The 23,771-nt window shown below is 35.6% G+C and overlaps 1 protein-coding gene across 1 annotated transcript in view; it reads right to left on the bottom strand.

The window, feature by feature from the left end:
- Positions 1-921: 921 nt before the first annotated feature.
- Positions 922-23,771, bottom strand: part of LOC105539909 (tudor domain-containing protein 3) — a gene marked incomplete at both ends in the record, with an annotated part of 41,752 nt that continues 18,902 nt past the window's right edge. The window contains 3 exons of the mRNA XM_011980360.1: positions 922-1,062; positions 9,243-9,392; positions 11,352-11,423. Of these exons, the coding sequence (XP_011835750.1) occupies positions 922-1,062; positions 9,243-9,392; positions 11,352-11,423 (363 nt within the window). The remainder of the gene's footprint in view (positions 1,063-9,242; positions 9,393-11,351; positions 11,424-23,771) is intronic.

Genomic DNA, 23,771 nt, shown 5'->3' with positions numbered 1-23,771 from the left:
AATGAAACTCCATCTCAAAAAAAAAAAAAAAAAAAAAAAACCGCTCTGATCCCTGAATGATCACTGAGACTGATTTGAAGCAATAATAAAACTCCAGTCACTCACGATAGCTGGCTCTGCATGAATTACTCTTTCTCTACTGTAATTCCCTTGTCTTGATAAATCAGCTCTATTTAGGCAGTAGGTAAGGTCAATCCATTGAGCAGTTACATAACACTAAGGAGAAAGCCAAGAAATCATGGAAATACCCATAAATGCTCTAATATTGTTATACTGCTGAATTTACCCACACTTGTAACCATCTACCTCTGAACTCTTGTTATATGAAATAATAAACCCCCATGGTTTAAGCTGTTTTTGCATAATTTGTACACTATAGAGAAAAATCAACCAAAGTCATTCAACCTCTAAAGGCAGAGGAAAATGAATTTTTGCCAACATCCTTAGATTTGAGAACACTGCAGCATGCCAGAAGTATGTTTGACTCCACTCATTTATCTTAAAAATTCAAGAATATTTTGCAATTGGGTCCACATAATACATATGCTTGTTTTACAATATTCTTCCCAAAAAGCAGTAGAAAACAAAACAAAATCACTTTGGACAAAATTTGACAAAAAATGTGGGGAAGGTGGGGAAACACAGAAAAATGTATGTTTTCGATGCATCATCTTTTGATGGCTTTTTATCAATCCATTCCAAAATATATTATTAGTAATTTAAGTGAGATAGAAGTTTTAAGTAAATTATTTTTCAAACATTCCAAATTTTTCATGATTTGTTATCCTTAATGAAAGCCTTCAAGAGTTATAACATCTATCCATAATACATTGCACAAAGCTAGTGGTGGTGGTAAGAAAGAATAAAAGAATCATTTAAAGAAGTAACACTTTAAATTTGTGGTTGGTTCTTTAGCCTTACCAGTTCTCTATAGACACCATCATGTTTTCCCTCTGATTTGGTTGACTTTTCTTTCTGTGAAACTTCCCTATTTCGGTTACCAGCAGCATTCATATTGAGATTACTTCTGGCACCACCACCACCTCCTCCAAATGTCTTGGTCTTTAGATAAGAGAAAGATAAAAGAGAGGTATGTAAACGGCATTTAAAAATAGCTCTAAAAACTAAGCTATGACTAAAAACAACTGAAGTAATTAAAAGTTTCTTAATTATGTTTTACATGAAAATATACAATATTAACTTATTCTTTTTGAATAGCAAACATATCTACTAGTCACAATCTCTTTTATTCACAAATCCAGGCCAGGCAATAAAAATAATTACATGATTTGTGAATAAAAGGGAAGTCATGAAAATGAGTGTGCAACTATAGAGAAGAAAATAATACAAGCATTATGAAGATTACTTGTTAAAATGATTTTAGGTAAAATACTTAGACTACTGTCTTGAGAGTTGGGTTCTAAATCCAGCTACCAGGCAAGGTTATCTTTAGAATCGTTAAAATTATGTCCATAATTCAGTATTATGATTGCATAATCTTAGTAAACAAGTTTGAACATTAGATTAAAACTCTCATTACTAATTTATTATTTACATGAATCAGGTAATATGTCGTTTCTTCCCAACTACATATAAAAGCTTTTAAGTCTGTATTTCTTATTTGGCCTATCTTTTTTGAATAAACATATGTGACAATAAATTTGAAATTTTGATTTGATATTATTTTTGTTTTTCAAAACTATTAGGAAAAGATTAGGACATAAAGAATGTTGGTTTGGAAAGATACAAATTCATAACTGAAAACAGCATCCTCAGTTGTTACCTGTATAGTATGAAACATTTGGTTATACAATATTTTTATAATTTTTTTTTGTTTTTTGAGACAGGGTCTCATTCTGTCACCCAGACTGGAGTACAGTGGCACGATCTCAGCTCACCACAACCTCTGCCTCCCAGGCTCAAGTGATTCTCCAGCCTCAGCCTCCTCAGTAGCTGGGATTACAGGCATGTGCCACTACCACCCGGCTAATTTTTGTATTTTTAGTAGAGACGGGGTTTCACCAGGTTGGCCAGGCTGGTCTCAAACTCCTGACCTCAGATGATCCACCCACCTTGCCCTCCCAAACTGCTGAGATTACAGGCGTGAGCCACTTCACTCGGCCAATGTTTTTATAGTTCTAATAGATATAATAAAAGAAGATACTAAAACAATTTTTATTAGAGACAATGACGAATATTTTAAAATATGTTTTAAAATGATTACAGTAAGGAAACATCTTAGATATAAATTTATATAACATTAGAAAATTATTTTATACAGAATAAAATACAAAGAAGTATACATGAAAATTTTGTTTAAATGTTGGATGAGCACTAATGGATAACATATTAAGTATCTCTATTAGGTAGCTGATAAACTAGAGTATTTACATTTAACTCAAATCAAAATTAAAACCACATCTTCAATCACTAAAGATTCATTACTAGATTCATTAAATTTTTCGTTTATGGAATCCCAGAAAGAAAAAATATTTGAAATGTCTTCATAGTCATTACTTGTATAACTAGAAAAATATATTTATTAATGTGACACAAAATTTATTAGACTGGGAGACAAGGTAGCACAGTTAAGCACACTGGCTTTGGAACTAGACAAGGCTGGGACTTATCTTGGCCCAGCCACTATCTTTAGCCTTCAGGCAAGTCACTTAACTTCCACTTTCCACAGAGCCTCAGGTTTTTCGTCTTTAAAACTGGGATTAGAAAACCTACCTCATTGGGATATTGGGAGCATTAAATGACATCATTGATATGAAGTGATTATCTCAGTAGCTGGCAAATGGCAAACACTCAATAATAGATGGTATTTACTATTTTGGTTAATATACTGGAAAAAAATTACCTGAAAAGTCTGGAATCTCACCTGCTCCAAATTAAATATATTTCCAAAATTTACAACCCATAATTCCAAAAGTGCTTTTTCCTTTGGTGCCAGTGAAATAGTCTCATCTTCTGGATGCATTTACTTATAATCTTCTTTCCATTTTATGGATTAAGGAATAGGATAAGTAGCATTTTCAGAGTTGCTTTTTACTGCTCTAAAATAGTTAATACTCATTCATATAAAATATCTAGAACCATCACAACCTAAACATTACCCATAAGGTAACTGGTGTTGCCCTTTATGAGCCACACCTTTTTGTTCATATTATATGAATTAGGCATCCATGAGATCATCATGAGTGTGAAACTCAAGTGGGCCTTAATGCTGTCCAGCAATCTTACCATATTTCCCTAGCCCATACATATACCTAATCTTCTAGACCACTATTTTACACATTCTTCTCACTTCTCAAACCTCCTTCTCTCATGTCGCTGTTGACTATGCCTACTTCCTTATTTAAAAAAAAAAAACTGAAATAATCATTAAAGAACTCACATAGATTTTGACCACATCAACCGACACACAGTTGGTACATGCATGGTTATACTTTATCTTAATCCCGTATGATTTATCATACCACCAACCACATGAATGTTAAGAGGAATGAGGATGGAATAAACCACTTCCTCGATTCTGTATTAATTCTAAGTGCTCATCTTATATAACTTTTCAATTGCCTTTGATAAGTTTAACACTTCCTTCTCCATAATCTATTTTCTTCATTCTCTGTTTTTATCCTGTTATTGGTCATGCCTTGGCTGACCACTTGGCTGGTTCCACTTCTGCCATCTAGGCTGTAAGTTCAACTTGAAGTGTTACAGGGTTCATTCCTTAGCTTTTTCTGTTCTCTATCAACACTCATTCCTTTGGTGATCTCATTTGGCCTCATAATTTTCAATGCCATCCATATGTCTACAACTCTCAAGTGCATGTATCTATTTTAAAGCTCATTCTTCAATCTTACTGTCTATTAAACATTATGTCTATTACTGCCTATTAAACTACATGCATGTCTGGTAACTACTTCAATATTCACATGTTCAAAATGGAGCACCAAATCTTCCTCCCCTCACATCTGCTCCACTCCAGGCTTCTTCATTTCAAGGCAAGCAACTCCAATGTGCCAATTTCTCTGGGTAAAACCCTTAGATTCATTTTTTTTTTTTTTTTTTTGAGATGGGGTTTCACTCTTGTTGCCCAGGCTGGAGTGCAATGGCGCAATCTTGGCTCACAGCAAACTCGGCCTCCCGGGTTCAAGTGATTCTCCTGCCTCAGCCTCCTGAGTAGCTGGGATTACAGGCATGCACCACCACGCCCAGCTAATTTTGTATTTTCAGTAGAGACAGCGTTCTCCATGTTAGTCAGGCTGGTCTTGAACTCCCGACCTCAGGTGATCCGCCTGCCTCGGCCTCCCAAAGTGCTGCGATTACAGGCGTGAGCCACTGCACCCGGCTAGATTCATTCTTGATACCACATCTTCTCTTGTACCCTGTATCCAATCTCAGTAACCCTAATGGCTCCTCCAAAATTCCAAAATCTGACCACTCTGCACTACCTACACAACTGCTATATTTGTCCAAGCCATCATCATTTTTTTTAAAATCCTAGATTACTTTAATAATTCTCTATTTGTTGGTTTCCAATTTTCCTTCTCTATAACCAAGTCTGAACACAGCAGCTAGAATTACTCTTTTAGAATATAGGTCAGCTGATGTTACTGCTGTGCTCAAAACATTCCAAAGGCTCCCATTTCTCCTTGAATGAAGTATAATGTCTTTACAGTAGTTTACAGGAACCTACATAAGGAAACCTCCATTATCTCTCTTGACTTTAGCTTCTACTACTTGTCCCTCTGATCTCTCTGCTTCCGCTGGTCACTCTGCTGTTTCTCTGTGCTCCTGCTTTAGAGTCTCTGCCATGGCTTTTCCTTCTGCCTGGAATACTCTTGCTCAGATAACCAAGTAGTTAATTATCTTACCTCCTTCATATCTTGGCTCAGCTCTCACTATCTTGAGTCCTAAACAGACTATTATATTTAAAATTGCAATCTGCTTATTTAGTATGTTTATATTACTATGATTGAGATCTTCTAAGTTACATCGATTGAGTCCCACAATTATCACCGGATAACCTTGGGCAAGTCCCAAGTTTGTCTGTTAGTTTTGAGCCTCCATCAATTATCTCACATATAAATTGAGATGTTTTGATGTCTGCTGTTAAAAAAAAAAAAACTAAGATGCTTTATTTATCAAATATTTATGGGAAAATATAATATCAATTGTGACAACAAAAAGAAGCACATTACAATAGGTTAACTATGCTCCAATAAATAGACAGCTGTAACTGCATCTAACAAAATCCTTGGTAGAAAAGTTCATTTGAGTTAAATGTAAATCAAAAGAACATCTTTCTATAATCATTTTAAAAATACATATTCTCAATATATTCTGAAACTCCGTAATTTTATAAATTTCTGGAAAAAAAATATGTTTCATGCAAATTATGTAAAACATATTAGTTTAAGAAATAGTAAAACTGGTTTTTTAAAAGTATGCCTTGGATAGAGGAAAAAATAAAGAATAGCAATAGTCATGTTTATTGAGAGCTTTGAGCAAGAGTATTATGATTTGTGCCAAGTAGCAGTAGTATTGGCTCTAAATGTTTAAATTCTCACATATGAAGTAGGTACCATTATTATCTCTGAGTTTCACAGATGAAAAAAATAAAAAACAGGGGATACAAAAAGCTGAATAACCATCCAAAGGTGTCGGCAGGATATGCTTCCAGCCTGTGATTCCAGGGCTTGTGCTTCTGGCCCCTACATTAGACTGACAACAGAAAGACATTGCGGGAAGAACAACCAAAATTCAAGAACACTACTACTTACACTTCAAAATTAAATAAGAAAGCAATTATAAGCTAAGCTTCATTCTGTAATGAATTGAATTCTTATTCCTTTTGAATAAAGGAAATAATTTCAATCTCACTGGTTAAGAAATGTCTATCTATGTAGCAACTAATTTATGACCTAAAATTTCTTATCAATCTAAAAGAAATCAGTAAATAACTAGGAAAAACACCTATTACAAATAAGCAAAAAATTCAAAATAATAAAAAGAGAACTTTTGGCTGTCAATAATATAAGAGGGAGGGGTTTGTTGCTTCAGGTTGGTCTGGGCAAAGATTTTTTGGATAAGACCACAAAAACACAGGCACACAAGTAAAAATAGACAAATGAGATTATATCAAACTAAAAAGCTTCTGTGTAGCCAAGAATTCAATCAACAGAGTGAAGAGACAACCTACAGAATGAAAGAAAATAATTGCAAACTATTCATCTGACAAGGGGTTAATATCTAGAATATATAAGGAACATAACAATTCAAAACCAAAACAAAACAAAAAAATACACCCAGCCAGGTGTGGTGGCTCATGCCTGTAATCCCAGCACTTTGGAAGGCCAATGTGAGCGGATCACCTAAGGTCAGGAGTTCGAGCCTAGACTGGCCAACATGGCGAAACCCTGTCTCTACTAAAAATACAAAAAAAAAATTAGCCAGACACAGTGGTGCACACCTGTAGTCCCAGCTACCTGGGACGCTGAGGCTGGAGAATAGCTTGAACTTGGGAGGCAGAGGTTACAGAAAGCCGAGATCACACCACTGTACCCCAGCCTGGACGACAGAGTGAGCCTCTGTCAAAAAAAAAAAAAAAAGCCAAACAATCCAATTTAAAAATGGACAAATGATTTGAATATCATTTTTCAAAAGACCATAAAAATGGCCAACAAGGATATGAAAAAATGTTCAACATCATTTATCATTGAAATCAGCCCAATAGTCCCATAGACCGTTTTTTTTGTATAAACACAAATTGACCCTTCTGATCTTAAAGTCTGAAACTTTCATTTGATTTATCTTTATCTGAGTTCCTTCCTCAGTTGACACTCAGGCCTTTCAAAAAGTATCAAGAACTAAAATTCACCAGACCACCACATCCAGACAATGAGATGCCACACCCCTCATTCATCATAATTGCTTCCTTACCCCTCCTTAGTTCCTGTTTTCCTGCACATAGATTTCTTCTCTGCTATATAAACCCCTAATTTTAGCCCATCGGGGGGATGGATTTGAGACTGACCACCCATCTGTTCAGCTGCAGCACCCAATTAAAGCCTTCTTTCCTGGCAACACTCATTGTCTCAGTGATTGGCTTACTGTGCAGTGAGCAGCAGGATCTAGACTGAACCCTGGGTATCTCAGTAACATCATCAGGGAGATGCAAATCAAAACAAAATGAGGTATTATATCTCAACCCAGTTAAAACTGCTATAATCAAAAGGACAAAAAGAAAAAAAAAAAAAACCGGTGAGGATTTAAAGAAACAACTCTTATGTACTGTTGGTGGGAATGTAAATTAGTGCAGCCATTACAGAAAACAATATGGAGTTTGCTCAAAAAAACTAAAAATAGAACTGGCATATGATTGAGCAATCCCACTACTGGGTATTTATCCAAAGGAAAGGAAAGCAGTAGGTCAAAGAGATAACTCCCATATTTACTGCAGCACCAGTCACAATAGCCAAGTTATGAAATCAACCTGAGTGCCCACTATCAGATGAAGGGATAAAGAAAACGTGTTATACAGTCATCCTTTGTTATCCATGAGGAATTGGTTCTAGGACTCCCACCACTCTCCCACTCCTAGGAGATAAAAAAAAAAAACATGGATGCTCAAGTCCCTTACACAAAATGATATAGTATTTGTATATAACCTATGCACATCCTCTTGTATACTTTATTTTTTTAAATTTTTATTTTTTGAAATGGAGTTTCGCTCTTGTTGCCCAGGCTGGAGCGCAATAGTGCAATCTTGGCTCACTGCAACCTCTGCTTTCTGGGTTCAAGCGATTCTCCTGCCTCCGCCTCTTGAGTAGCTGGGATTACATGCATGCATCAGCATACCCAGCTAATTTTGTAATTTCAGTGGAGACAGGTTTTGCTATGTTGGTCAGGCTGAGGTGATCTACCCACCTCAGCCTCCCAAAGTGCTGGGGTTACAGGCATAAGCCATGGTGCCTGGCCACTCCTATATATTTAAATAATCTCTAGATTACTTATAATTCCTTATATGGTACAAATGTTATATAAATAGCTGTTATACTATATCATTAGGAAATAATCACAAGACCAAAAAAAAGTTTGTACACATTCAGTATAGATGCAACCATCCCTTTTCCCCCCACAAATATTTCTGATCCACTGTTGGTTGAATCCATAGTTAGGAACAGCTAAATCCACAGACATGGAGAGCTGACTGCCTATACATAATGGATTATTATTCAGTTAGAAAAAAGAAATCCTGCCATTCTCAGCAACATGGATAAGCCTGAAGGACATTACATTAAGTGACATAAGCCAACCTCAGAAAGACAAATACTGCATATTCTCACTATGTGAGAGATAAAAAAGTTGTCTCACAGAAGAGCAGCACAGTAACTAGAGGCTGGGAAGGGTGAAGGTTAAGGGAGAGTGGGAGAGGTTGATTAATGGGAATTAAATTACAGTTAGGAGGAATAAGTTCTAGTATTCTATGAAACACTAGGGTGATTATAATTAACAATAATTTATTGTATATTTCAAAATAGCTAGATGCGTTTTGAATGTTCTCAACACAAAGATGGTAAATGTTTGAGGTGATGGATATAGTAATTACCCTGATTTGATCATTACACATTGTACACATGTATCAAAATCCACATGTACCTCATATATATGTGTAATTATTATTTGCCAGTTAAAAGGGAGGATTTGTGTGTATGTAAATACATATATGTAAAGATAAAATTATTTACTATACACTAAATAAAATTAAGTATAAAGACAAAAATGTTAATCCTGACCCAGTGACAGATCAGCTGATTTTTACTCATCTCTCAGAAGTTGCTATTTCTCATAAGTTGCTATTAATAAGGGGAAATTATCTCCAAAAAAGTGGCAACTAGCCCATCTACTAATAGGAAACTCCCTGCCAGAATAAAAAGTGCGTTCAGTTGCTACATTGTTTTAAAAAAAGGAAGAAGGAGAAAAGGAAGGTAATTTGCCAGCAAGAGTAACTTATTAGAACTACCATGGAGATCTGGAAACAGAACACATGATAAAATATGTAAGATCCCATAAAGTGGCAGGGCATTCCCACTTATGGAATATGCAAGAAGAATAAGGTTAAGCGTTTGTTGAATTAGTTAGCTTATATGAAAAGACAATAATGATCACAAAAAATCTAAATAGAACAAAATGATAAGAAATAAAAAATGTGTAATGATTTGATTTCTTACTTCTTTGCTCTTTGCAACTTCAGCAATAGCAGCCGTCCTTTGCTTTTCAAATTCATCATTATCATTTGTAGGTTTGATAGGCATTGTAACTTGCAATGTTTTTCTTCGATCAAGTTCTCTGCTATCCACTTGGACATGAGATACACACTTCTGGTAAAACAAGTAAGAACAAGTCAACTTAGTAGTTCCAAAAGAGATTCAAGTTTTCATTATAAAATAATACTTCTTCAAAAGTATCTTGTATCTTTTATAATAGCTAAAAGCCTACACAAATAAAATTCTATCCCATGTATTTAAAAGTAAAAGTAGAAAACCAGAAAAGTAACTTTTCAATAAACATAACTAGTAAATAAAATTAAAAGCTATATAAATATGGGGCCATCTAAGCAGGGCACATATTTAAAACATACAATGGGTCAAGAGAGCTAACTTTCATTTTAGGGTAATAAATAATTTTAGATTTCAAACAATCTTGAATAATGCACAATAAGACATAAATTTGGTTTTGCAATTAAGAGCTTAATTTCCATATTATACCACAGTATCCCTATGTGGATTGGTTAGTACAATTATATTAACATATAAAAAGATGTCTCTGCACTTATAAACCACACTCTAAAAACATACCCTCCCCCCATATCAGGCTTCAAAGTTTTTATACTTTTGTCTCATAAAGTAAAAAAAAAGGCATCACTGCCTAAAAAGAAGCCCTCGATTCTGATCTCCAGTCCAATCTTACCAGTAAAAATAATATAAAATGAACTTTTTCTCAACTCATTAATAGGTAAAATGAGAAGATCTCAAAGAAATGTATTCCACAAATACAGAAAAATTTCAGTAATATAAACATATCGTGTTGATGCCAATACACAGCCAGCATTACCTATCTTCAACCCATGTACAAGGCTGTAAGATGCTATATAAGAATTTTTTCAGAATGAACTTTATAACCAAATAATATTATTGAAATTATACCCTTTATTATATTCTCTAACCCCTAAGAAGCTATAAAACACACTTCAAAGTCTTAAGAATAATTAGATCATAAGTCTCTCTGGAAGAGAAATGTTATCACCAAAATGTTTAAGGGTAAAGTAAATTTTTACAAATATACTATTATTTTCAAATATAAGTTATTAGAATGTTTGCACTGTTTTCCCTATGGGGGGGTTTCATTACACTGGGAGAATATCAACCATCAACATGGATCACACCATAGGACTTCATACTTCCTTTTATCTTGGCTATCTCTTCTTCCAAACTCAGTAAAAAAAAAAAAAATCAACGTTATTTTTAAAATGCTTTAAAATAGGTTTGATGCAAAAATGACTTACTTAAGTTAGAGTAGATCTTACAAAAGGCTTTTAAAGAGGGTAACAGTCAAATGATCTTACTAAATACCAAAATTTAGACACACAGACACACAATAAACCTTATTATGGAAATGCACATCTGTTGCCTACCTGTTAGTTCCATAACTCATTGCTACTCTTAGCCAGCCCAGCACTCTTGAAGAAAATTAAAGAGCAAATGCAAGACAGATTACCAATAGCTAAATTTTGATGGCATCATCAGGAGAAGAGCAAGTTGCCACATGAATTATTCTTAGAATTGTCAGGGATAAAGCAAGAGTAGGCTGGAGAAGATTGTTGAGAATCAATTTGATGCTGAAGACAACTGAAGTCACAAGATACTGGTCAGAAGGGGAGCTGCTTCAAAGCAGCACTTTGATGACTCTGTGAGGCTTTATTTTTCTCTCCCCCTCTAATGTTTTTAATGAACAAGTGAGAAATTATGACATATTTTTGTCTTCTTACTTTTGAATTTCCCTTAAAAAACCCTCTCCCATCCTATTTTAATTAGTTATAAGTTACTCTTCAGATATGGCTCTTAATTGCTTCAGTCTTTGGGTTAACACCTCTTGCAAACATCAACAATATAATTACAATGAAGGAAAAAAACCTCAAAATTATTAAATTCCTTGAACTTCGTATTTCCAAATAACTCCATAACCTCTTAATAAATAGTTCAGCACATAATGAAACACAGCTTGAATGCTAACAAAAAACACTTTTTCCTAAATTCATCCGCTAACACAAAAGTCATTACCTGTCCAAAAGGCATAAAAGGAGGTGGTCCACCTTCAGTTCCAATATTGCTTCTATTGTGTTTTGATAAGCTCTGTGGAAAAAATCCAGTCACAAAGGAGCAGTTATACATAAAAACTATATTTCCAGCATTTATACTGTAATAGGAATCTACCTATTTGAGTAGATTCTTATAAGAAATAGGAAAAAAAAGGTCTTCCATAAAGTATTTCAAACCACAAAAAAATATATTATTCTTAGCTTCAATAATTAGGCAAAGACTCTTCTCACCTCCCCTTACCAAAACACATATTCACATAAAACTTACAGAAATATTTATCAAGCCATTCCCCTAAGGAGAAAACAGTCCTCTTACGAAGCAAATTCAAAAATAACAAACTTTGGTAACAGAATTCCATTTTAAAGCATAAAGCTATGAGAGACAAATATTACCTGGAAATTATCTTCAAAAATAAATTTTTTAGACACAAAGTTTATTAGTTAACATAACGGTGATTTCTAACTACTTAAAGAGAACAGATTGTTATAGTATATAATATGGAGGTTCTTTTAATTACACTAAAATTTCCTTAACTTTCCTTATACTATATTTTCCTGTTTTGTTTTGCAAAACAATTCATATTTTGAAAAAGTATTCAACAAATTATTCATTAACTAAAAATAAGCTTCCAAATCCAACTAATTTTAGTTTCCTTTTTTCCTGAAATCTCATAAAGCTAGAGAGATAACAATGTATTATGAAAATGGAAAGAAAATCTTCCGGCAAAAGCAATTTCTCACATGATAAAGTCTTTCTAAAATCCCATAAGGAGTCTTCAGGACTCTCTTCACTTACCTATTCCTCTGATTAATTTTGGTTTTGAGGTATTAATATATACATACATCTGTCTTACTAGTTGTTACTTAATACATCTCAACTTTAAACTTTTTGTGCATTTTAATCATTATCATTACAGAAACCATTATGATTAAAATATGATGTATAATAGCAGGTGACAAAGTTTAAAAAAAAAAATCACCATGTGCAAATTCAAGCATATTCCAGAGTTCCTGAATCGTGTAAACACTGTATATTTTATAAAGATAATTAAGAGTAATGACAAGCACAACATTCAGTTTATTGAGCAAAGAATAATTTAAACTGTATATGAATGTCACATTTCTTTAAAGCCTATATTTAAGATATTAACCTAATTTTTAAAAACGACAAATGCATAAAATTATCAAGAGGCCCTTTCCTTAATTTAAATATTAAACAAAGACTATTCAAACAGCTATAAATCATTTCAACTTACACTATCATTTCCTTTAAAAGTTCACGAATTGCAAATAATACCATAGCTCAATAACATTATATAATTAAAAATATATTACAGGATCTGATAAAAGTACATGAGCAATCCTTACTCTCTCTTTAAAAACAAATAACAATCTTGATGATATGTAAGAAACAACTGTTTTAAGACACAGGATAACAGATAATGCAAGACTATTATCCCTGAGAGAAGGTGAAAAAAAAAATAGGTGAGCTATGGCTTTCTGCTTGTAACCATGATATAGACAGGGATCATAGAGAGCTGAGTTGAGAATATCAGTCTCACAATTCAAGCAGGCTGATGTAATTGGAAGTTGTGGGGCTGTTTCAGAAAGAAAAACCTGCATAGAAAAGAAGCTCCAGAAACCCTCATAGTAGTTCCCTTGAGTCACTGCGGAGAACAAGGCTGAGCAAAAAAGAGAGTTGTAAGCTGAACAATTCCCAGAACTCATAAAGGGTATACAGACAATCCAGCCACATCAGACCATGCAGACCTAAAAATTCTTTGGACATTCATTCAGGACAAGGAGTAGAAATCCAGAGGACTAAAAAATATTTGGAACAAAGGCTATGCTAGATACTCCTTTCAAAGCTTGAATACATGTCTTGAAGGGGTCAAACTGATCAAAAGTAAATTAACTGTTGACCAAAGCTAAGTCTTATACTCATTAAAGGAAAATAGCAAAATCCAGGCTCTCAACAACTACCAACATCACAATGTCCAGAATCTAAGCAAAAACTACAAGGCATGTCAAGACAGAAAAATGTGACCATAACCATCTGAAAATTTAGACAAGAGAAACAGGGCCATAGATGACAAAGATGATAAACTAGCAAACAGAGTGTTAAACAGCTATTAAAACTATGTGTAAGTATTTAAAAGAACACATAAATTCAACTAGAAAAGAAAAATACAAAAAAAGAAGAATCAAATGGAACTTCTATAAAAGAAAAACACCACCAACAATGAAAACCTCATTGGATGGGCTTAAAAGTAAATAAAATAAGACAGAAGAAAAGATCAGTGAATTTAAAGGTATAGTAATGGAATCTACCAAAAAGAGGCCAGGGGAAAAAAATGAATAGATCTTCAGTGACTGGTCAGAAAATTACCAGCAGTCTAATGTATGTGTAATTGAAGATATAATAAAAAAAAAAAAAAAAAAAAAAACCGGAGTAGAAAGACGGAAGAGAAAAAATACATACGAAGAAATAATGGCCAAATCACATTTTTCCAAATGTGATGAAAACAATAAACTCATAGATCTAAAAAGTTCACTGAAAACCAAACAGGATAAAACACACACCAACCATGTTAGGTACATCATAATTTAAAAATCGAATTGTTGAAATCAGTAATAAAGAAAACACTCTAAGAGTCCCTGCCTGGCCATGCCTGCAAGTAGTGCAGCTCCCACTGCCCCACCAGAGCACTTCTGCTGACAGCCTCCTGCCAGAATTTGTTTGCCTGTGACCTCGCTGCCACCCCTTCAGAAAACTTCTCACCTGCTGAGTCCTTGCCACCCTCTCAGAATGCCCCCCTCCTGTGGTGCCCCTCACCAGAGCTATCCACCCAAGGCAACCCAACTACCAATACCAGAGTGCTTCCCACCAGAATGTACCCCCTTCCCATATGGCCCCCTGCCTGCAGTGCCCCTTACTGGGGCACTTCCCACCAAAAGCGCCCCAGTTGTCACCACAGGAGCATTTCCTGCATGTGGCCCCCTTGCTTGCAGCACTCCGCATCATGTTGGCTATAACACCCCCTGCCTGTGGGGCCCTCCTCACTGGAGCACTCCCACTTGCAGCACCCTACACCCATGGCATTCCCCTGTGAGAACACCCCCAAGCTGAGGTAAATAATAATTGAGAAAATGAACAAAACTTCTAAGAAATATGTGGTTATGTAAAGAGACCAAATGTACAACTCTGACATTCCAGAAAGAGAAGAAGAGAGAACAATCAACTTGGAAAAATATTTGAGGATACAGTCCACAGAACTTTTCCAAACCTCACTAGACAGGTCAACATGCAAACTGAAGAAATTCAAAGAACCTCTGTGACATACTATGCAAAAGAAAAAAATCACAAAGGCAGCTAGAGAAAAGGGGCACTTACAAAAAGAATCCCATTCAGCTAAGAGCACACCTTTCAGCTTAAACCTCACAAGCCAGAAGACAATAGGGCCTATTTTCAATATCCTTAAAGAAAAGAAATTCCAATCCAGAATTTCCTTTGCTTCATAAGCAAAGGAAAAATGAAGTCCTTTTCAGACATGCAAACGCTAAGGGGATTTATCACTACCAGACCTGCCTTACAAGAGCTCCTAAAGGGAGTGCTAAACATGGAAATGAAGAAATGATACCTGTCATCACAAAGCACACTTAAACACACATTCCACTGACACTATAAACTATGCAATCACGTCTACATAACAACCACCTAACAATATGATGACAAAATCAAACCCTAACATATCAATATTGACCCTGAATGTAAAATGGTTAAATGACACACTTAAAAGGAATAGGGTGGCAAGTTGGATAAAGAAGCAAGACTCAACTGTTTGCTGTCTCCAAGGGACCCATCTCACAAGTAATGACACCCAGAGGCTCAAAGTAAAGAGATAGAGAAACATCTTTCAGGCAAACACAAAACAAAAAAGAGCAGGGGTCGCTATTCTTCTGTCAACTAAAACAGACTTTAAACCAACAACAATTAAGAAGCACAAGGAAAGGCATGACATACATAATAATAAAGAATTCAACTCAATAAGAAGACTTAGCTATCCTAAATATGTACATACCCAACACTGGAGCACCCAGATTTATAAAATAAGTTCTTCTTGACCTATGAAAAGACTTAGACAAACACGATAATAGTGAGACACTTCAACACCCCACTGAAAGCATTAGACAAATCATCAAGGCAGAAACATAACACAAAAATTCTGGACTGAAACTCAACACCCAATCAATTGGACCTAATAAACATATGCAGAATCCTCTGCCCAACAACCACAGAATATACATTCTTCTCATCTGCACACAGAACATAGTCCAAGATTGACCACATGCTTGGCCATAGAGCAAGTCTCAATTAATTCAAAAAAATCAAAATCATACCAAGCACACATTTGGACCACAGTGCAGTAAAAACAGAAATCAATAGCAAGATCTCTCAAAACCACACAATTACATGGAAATTTTAAAACTTACTCCTGAATAACTTCTGGGTGAACAATGAAATCAAGGCAGAAATCAAAAAATTATTTGAAATTAATGAAAAGAGAGACATAACATAAATCTTTTAGATGCTGCTAACACAGTGATAAGAGGAAAGTTTTTAGTGCTAACCATCTACATCAAGAAGTTAGAAAGTTCTCAAATTGGCTGGGTGTGGTGGCTCATGCCTGTAATCCCAGCTCCTTGAGAGGCCAAGGAGGTCAGATCACTTGAGGTCAGGAGTTCAAGACCAGCCTGGCCAAGATGGTGATACCCTGTCTCTACTAAAAATACAAAAAAAATCAGCTGGGCGTGGTGGTGCATGCCTGTAGTTCCAGCTACTCAGGAGGCTGAGGCAGGAGAATTGCTTGAACCCCAGAAGCAGAGGTTGCAATAAGCCAAGACTGCACCACTGCACCCTAGCCTAGATGAGAGAGTGAGACTCCATCTCAAAAAAAAAAAAAAAAAAAGTTATCAAATTAACAATCTAACATTGCACCTAGAAGAACAAGAATAAAAAGAACAAACTAACCCTGAAGCTAGCAGAGGAAAAGAAATAACTAAAATCAGAGAAGTAAGTGAAATTGAGATGCCAAAATCCAAATAGAAGATCAATGGAACCAAAAGATGGTTCTTTGAAAGAATAAACAAGATTGATAGACTGTGGACCAGGCACAGTAGCTCATGCCTGTAATCTCAACACTTTGGGAAGACAAGGTGGGCAGATCACTTCTGGTCAGGAATTTGAGACCACTCTGGCCAACATGGTGAAACTCTGTCTCTACTAAAAATGCCAAAATTAGCCACATGTGGTGGCCTAGGCTTGCAATCCCAGCTACTTAGGAGGCTGAGGCACGAGAATTGCTTGAACTCTGGAGGTGAAGGCTGCAGTGAGCCGAGATTGCATAACTGCACTACTCCAGCCTGGGAGACACAGCGAGACTCTGTTTCAAAAAAGAAAAAAAAAAAAAAGGTTGATAGACTGCTAGCTAGATTAACAAAAAAGAGAGAAGATCCAAATTGGCACAATCAGAAATCACAAATATGATATTACAACCAATCCCACAGAAATACAAAAGATTCTCAGAAACAACTACGAACATCTCTATGCATACAAATTAGAAAATCTAGAGGAAATGGATACATTCCTAGAAGCAGTCTCCAAAGACTGAACCAGGAAGGGAGTGAAATAAAAAGTTTTGAAACTGAATCACTAATTAAAAAAAAAAACCTCTTAACCAAAAAACATTCTAGACCAGATATATTCACAGCCAAATTCTATAAGACATACGAAGAACTGGTAGCAATCCTATCGAAACTGTTCCATAAATATCAAGGAGGAGGAAATTCTCCCTACTTCTTTGTACAAAGACCAGCATCATCTTGATGTCAAAATCTGGCAACGATGCAACAACAACAAAAAAACTTCAGGCCAATATTCCTGATGCACGTAGATGAGAAAATCTTCAACAAAATACTAGCAAACTAATCCAGCAGCACATCAAAAAGTTAATTCAGTATAATCAACTGGTCTTTATCCCTGGGACACAATGTTGGTTTAACATATGCAAATCAATACATGTGATTCACCACATAAACAGAATTAACAACAAAACCACATTAATCATCTCAATAGATGAAGAAAAGGCCTTCAATAAAATTCAACATTCCTTCATGTTAAAAACTCTCCACAAACTAGGTATCTAAGGAACATACCTCAAAAAAAGAGCCACTGTGCTGGGCAGAGTGACTCAGGGCTGTAATCACAGCACTTTGGGAGGCCAAACAAGGAGGATTGCTTCAGACTAGGAAGTTCGAGACCAGCTTGCGCAACAGAGATCTCATCTGATCTCATCAGAATTTAAAAATTAGCCAGAGTTGGTGGTGTGCACCTGTAGTGTCAGCTACTCAGGAGACTGAAGCAGGAGGATCCCTTGAACCCAGGAGTTCAAGGTTGTATTCAACTATGATTGTGCCATTGTGCTCCAGCCTGTGTGACAGAGTAAGATTGTCTCAAAAATAAAAATAATAATAATAATACTAAGAGACATCTATAACAAACCTATAGCCAACATCATACTCAACAGGCAAAAGCTGAAGCATTCTCCTTGATAATTGGAACAAGACAACGATGCCCACTTTCACTACTTCTATTCAACATAGTACTAGAAGTCTTTGCCAGAGGAATTATGCAAGAGAAAGAAACATATGACATCCAAATTAAAAAAAAAAAAAGTCAAACTATCCCTCTTTGCTGATGATATCATTCTACATCGAGAAAACCCCACAGACTCCACCAGAAGGCTTCTAGAACCAATAAACAAATTCAGTAAAGTTTCAGCGTACAAAATCAATGTATAAAAATCAGTTGCCTTTCTATATGCCAATAGCACCCAGACGCAAATCAAGAATGCAAACCCATTTACAATGGCCACAAAAAGAATAAAATACCTAGGAATACAGCTTAACAAGGAGGCGAAAGCTTTCTACAATGAGAATTACAAAACACTGCTCAAAGAAATCAGAGACAACACAAACAAATGGAAACGTTCCATGCCCACAGATAGCAAGAACCAGTATCATTAAAATGGTCACACTATCCAAAGCAATTTAGAGGTTCAACACTATTCCTATCAAACTATCAATGTTATTCTTCACAGAATTAGAAAAAAAACTATTCTAAAATTCATATGGAACCAAAAATGAGCCCATATCACCAATACAATCCTAAGCAAAAACAAAAACAAGAACAAAAAAAAACAAAGCTGCCCAACTTCAAACTGTACCACAAGGCTACTATAACCAAAACAGAATGGCACTGGTACAAAAATAGTCACACATAACAATGAGTACTGGGTACAAAAACAGACTCATGGACAAATGGAACAGGATAAAGAACCTACAAATAAAGTGACACAACTACAAACACCTGATCTTTGACACACTTAACAATAACAAACAATGAGGAAAGGACTTCCTAATCAATAAATGATGCTGGTATAACTGGCTAACCAATATGCAGAAGATTGAAACTGGACCCCCTTCAGTCATCATATGCAAACATTAACTCAAGAAGAATTAAAGACTTTAATGTAACATCTAGAACAATAAAAACCCTAGAAGAAAACCTAGGAAATACCCTTTTTGAGACTAGCCTTGGCAAAGAATTTATGACCAAGTCCTCAAGAGCAACTGTAACAAAAAACAAAAGTAACAAGTGGGACCCAATTAAACTAAAGAGCTTGTGCACAGCAAAAGAAACTATAAACAGGGTACACAGACAACCTACAGAATGGGAAAAAATATTTGTCAACTGTACATCCAACAAATGTCTACTATCCAGAATCTATAAGGAATTTAAACAAATCAACAAGCAAAAAATAAATAACCTCATTAAAGAACAGGCAAATGACATGAACAAACATTTCTCAAAAGAAGACATACAAATGGTCAACAGATATATGAAAAAAATGCTCATTATCACTAAAAATTAGAGAAATGCAAATCAAAACCACAATTTGATACCATCTCATAACAGAATGGCTATCATTAAAAAGTCAAAAAACAACCACTGCTGGCAAGGTTGCAGAGAAAATAAAATACATATACACTGTTGGTGGGAATGTAAACTAGTCCAGCCACTGTGGAGAACAGTTTGGAGATTCTTCAAAGAACTAAGAGTTGAACTACTATTACTGCACATAGACACATGCGCTCATTTGTTCATTGCAGCACTATTCACAACAGCAAAGACACGGAATCAACGAAGAGGTCCAACAACACAGAACTGGATACAGAAAATGTGGTAGATATACATGATGGAATACTACACAGCCATAAAAAGAATGACATAATGTCCTCTGCAGCAATGTGGATGCATCTGGAGGCCATCATTCTAAGCAAACTAGGGCAGGCACAGAAAACCAAAGAGCACATGTTCTCACTTATAAATGGGAGCTAAACACTGACTACACATGGACACAAAGATGGAAACGAGACACTGGGGACTGCTTAAGGGAGAAGGGTGGGAGGAGGAAATAAGTTGGAAGGCTACCTATAGGGTACTATGCTCATTACTTGGGTGATGGGGTCTTTCATACACCAAGCCTCAGTGACACACAATTTACCCATGTAAGAAGCCTGCACATGCACCTCCTTAACCTAAAATAAAAATAGGAAAAAAAAAAAAAAAAAGGAAAAGGCTTAAAAGTAGATAGAGAAAAGATACATGACATAAAAAAGATTACTATAGACTATAGATAGTATAGCAGGTAATTGACAAAGAAATGATGTCCTTAAAACACTTAATAAAAAATTTAAAAATCTTTCAATGTAGAAACATACATTCAGAGAAAATATCCTTAAAAAGTAAAAAAAAAAAAAAAAAATTCTGACAACCCAAAACTAAAACACTTTATCATCAGCTAATCTGAATTAAAAGACACACCATGCAGGAACTTGATCTTTACCAAAGAAAAGAGAGAGGGACAGAAACGGTAAATGTGCAGAAAGACAAAAATATCTTTAAAAATGTTTTTCATTGTTTTAAAAAACCCTTTAAGAGAAAAACAAAATAAACCATGTGTTGTGACCCTTGTAACGAATGTAAAGTATATGACAAAACCAGCATAGAGACAAAACTGGGTACATGAAAGCATAAAATTGTATGGGTCTTAAAATATGCATAAAGTGGTATATATTATTGAAGGTAGAAAGAAGTTAAAGGTACACATCTTAAACCTTACAGCAACCACTTAAAAACAAAAACACAGTCATATAGTGCAGGGTCCAGCCCTACAGGGTCTGTTGGTTTTTTCTCCTCATGTGCAGAGATAAGAGATTGTAGAAATAAAGACACAAGACAAAGAGATAGACGAAAAGACAGCTGGGCCCAGAGGACCACTACCACCAAGGCACACAGACTGGTAGTGGCCCCAAATGCCTAGCTGCACTGTTATTTATTGGATACAAGACAAGGGGGCAGGGTAAGGAGTGTGAGCCATCTCCAATGATAGGTAAGGTCACGCAAGTCATGTGTCCACCAGACAGGGGGCCCTTCCCTGTTTGGCAGCCAAGGCAGAGACAGAGAGAGGACAGCTTACACCATTATTTATTCTATGCATTTCAAAGACTTCTAGTACTTTCACTAATTCTGCTACTGTTATCTAAAAGGCAGAGCCAGGTGTACAGGGTGGAACATGAAAGCGGACCAGGAGCGTGACCACTGAAGCACAGCATCACAGGGAGACGGTCAGGCCTCCGGATGACTGAGGACAGGCCTGACATTAGTCAGGCCTTCCACAAGAGGTGGTGGAGTAGAGTCTTCTCTAACTCCCCCAGGGAAAGGGAAACTCCCTTTCCTGGTCTGTTAAGTAATGGGGTGCCTTCCCCAGGCACTGAGGCTACTGCTAGACCAAGGTCCACTAGGTAACGGTGCCTTCGCAGGCACTGGCGTTACTGCTAGACCAGGGAGCCCTCTAGTGGCCCTGTCCAGGCATAACAGAGGGCTCACACTCGTCTTCTGGTCACTTCTCACTGTGTCCCTTCAGCTCCTATCTCTCAGTATGGCCTGGTTTTTCCTAGGTTACAATTATAAAACAAAAATTATTATAATACTGGAATAAAGAGTAATACTCCCAATAATTAATGATATTCATATATAATCATATCTGCAATCTATTTCTAGTATAACTATTCTTATTCTATAGATTTTCTTTATTATATTGGAACAGCTTGTGGCCTCAGTCTCTTGCCTTGGCACCTGGGTGGGTTGCCACCCACAATATAGCTGATAAGCTAATAATGCAGATAACAGAATCATTTAAAAAATGCAATTCATTTAAAAGGAAGTGCTATGATTTGAATGTCCCTCCAAAACTTATGTTGAAATGTAATTGCCATTGTAACAGTGTTAAGAGGTGGCACTTTCAAAGGGTGATTAGATTATGAGTATTTTTCCCTCATGAATAGATTAATGCTGTTATCACAGGAATGGGTTAGTTATCTTGGGAGTGGGATCCTGAAGAAAGATGAAATTTATCTCCCAGCCTCTCTCTATCTCACATGCTTACTTGCCCTTCCACCATGTTATGATGCAGCAGGAAGGCCCTAGTTAGATACCAAAGCCATGTTATTGTACTTCTGAGCCTCTGGAACTGTGAGAAATAAATTTCTTCTCTTCATAATTACCCAGTCTGTGGTATTCTGTTATAGCAGCAGAAAATGGAGTAAAACAGGAAAGAAAAAGCAAAACAACAACAAAAGAAATAGCAAGATAGTAGAATTAAAACTTTCCATACTGAGTTCCATCACAAGTAAATGGTCTACTAATGCTGAAACTCTATACTCATTAAACAATAACTCCCCCATTCTCTCCTCCCCCAGTCCCTGGAAATCACCATTGTATTCTCTCTATAATTTTTGCTACTCTCAGTACCTCACATAAGTAGAATCACATGGTATTTGTCTTTTTATATCCAGCTTATTTCACTTAGCATAATGCCCTCTGCCACTATAAACATGGGTACACAAATATCTCTTCAAGACCTGTTTTCCATTCTTTTGGGTTTATAGCCATAAGTGGAATTGCTGGATCATATGGTAATTCTATTTTTAATTTTTTGAGGAACTGCCATACTGTTTTCTGTAGCAACTATGCCATTTTATATTCCTACCAAGAGTGCACAAGGCTTAATTCCAATTTTTCCACATCTTCACCAACACTTGTTATTTTCTGGGTTTTCTTGTTTTTTTGTTTTTTACAGTACCCATCGTAATGGCTAATGGCTGTCAGGTAGTATATCGCACTGTATTTGATTTGCATTTTGATTAGTGATATTGAACATTTGTGAATGTGTTTAAAACTACTGTACATCTAGGATGGTTAAGATGGTAAATTTTATCTGTATGTTACCAAAATTTTAGAAATTAGGAAAAAAGTAATCTATCCTCAATGAAAAACCAGTAATCAGAATCCCCTACCATATAAAAAGCATTATAGACCATGACCAAACGGGATTTATTCCCAAAATACAAGAATGCTTTGACATATAAAAATCAATCAATGTAATGCATTAACACAATGAAGCAGGGGAAAAACACATGATCATCTCAATTGATGCAGAGGAAGCACCTGACAAAACTCTACACACTTTTATAATAAAAATATACAACAAACTAAAAATAGAAAGGAACTACTCAAACCTAATAAAAGCCATATATAAAAAACCCACCACTAACATCATATTCAATAGTGAAGGATTGAAGGCATTTCCTCTAAGATCAAGAACAAGAGAAGGATGTCATTTTCATCACTTCCATTCAACACAGTATTAAAAGTTTTAGCCAGGCTAAATAAGGCAAGAAAAAGAAATAAAGGTATTCAAATTGAGAAGGAAAAATAAAATTAACTCCTCACAGATAACATGACCTTATATGTAGAAAACTCCATTCACACTAAAAAGAAAAAAAAAAACTATTAGAATAATAAATTCAATAAAGTTGCAGTATGCAAAATCAACACAGAGAAATCAGTTGTGTTTCTCTACACAAACAATTTAGAACAATATGAAAAGGACTTCCCAGGGTCACAAATTAAAATATTTAATATTGTTGAGGTATCAATACTACCCAAAGTGGTGAATAGAGTCAACATAATCCTTATCAAAATCCCAATGATCTTTTTTTTTTTTTTTTTTTTTTTTGCAGAAATAGAAATCTATCCTGCCCAAGGTAATTTACAAATTCAATGCCATCCCCATTAAGCTACCAATGCCTTTCTTAACAGAATTGGAAAAAACTACTTTAAAGTTGATATGGAACCAAAAAAGAGCCCGTATCGCCAAGACAATCCTAAGCCAAAAGAACAAAGCTGGAGGCATCA

The sequence above is a fragment of the Mandrillus leucophaeus genome, unplaced genomic scaffold (assembly GCF_000951045.1).
Source record: "Mandrillus leucophaeus isolate KB7577 unplaced genomic scaffold, Mleu.le_1.0 Scaffold2107, whole genome shotgun sequence".
Classification (NCBI taxonomy): Eukaryota; Metazoa; Chordata; class Mammalia; order Primates; family Cercopithecidae; genus Mandrillus; species Mandrillus leucophaeus.
Note: the sequence above shows the minus strand (reverse complement) of the source record. Positions and strands in the feature narration are given on the sequence as shown.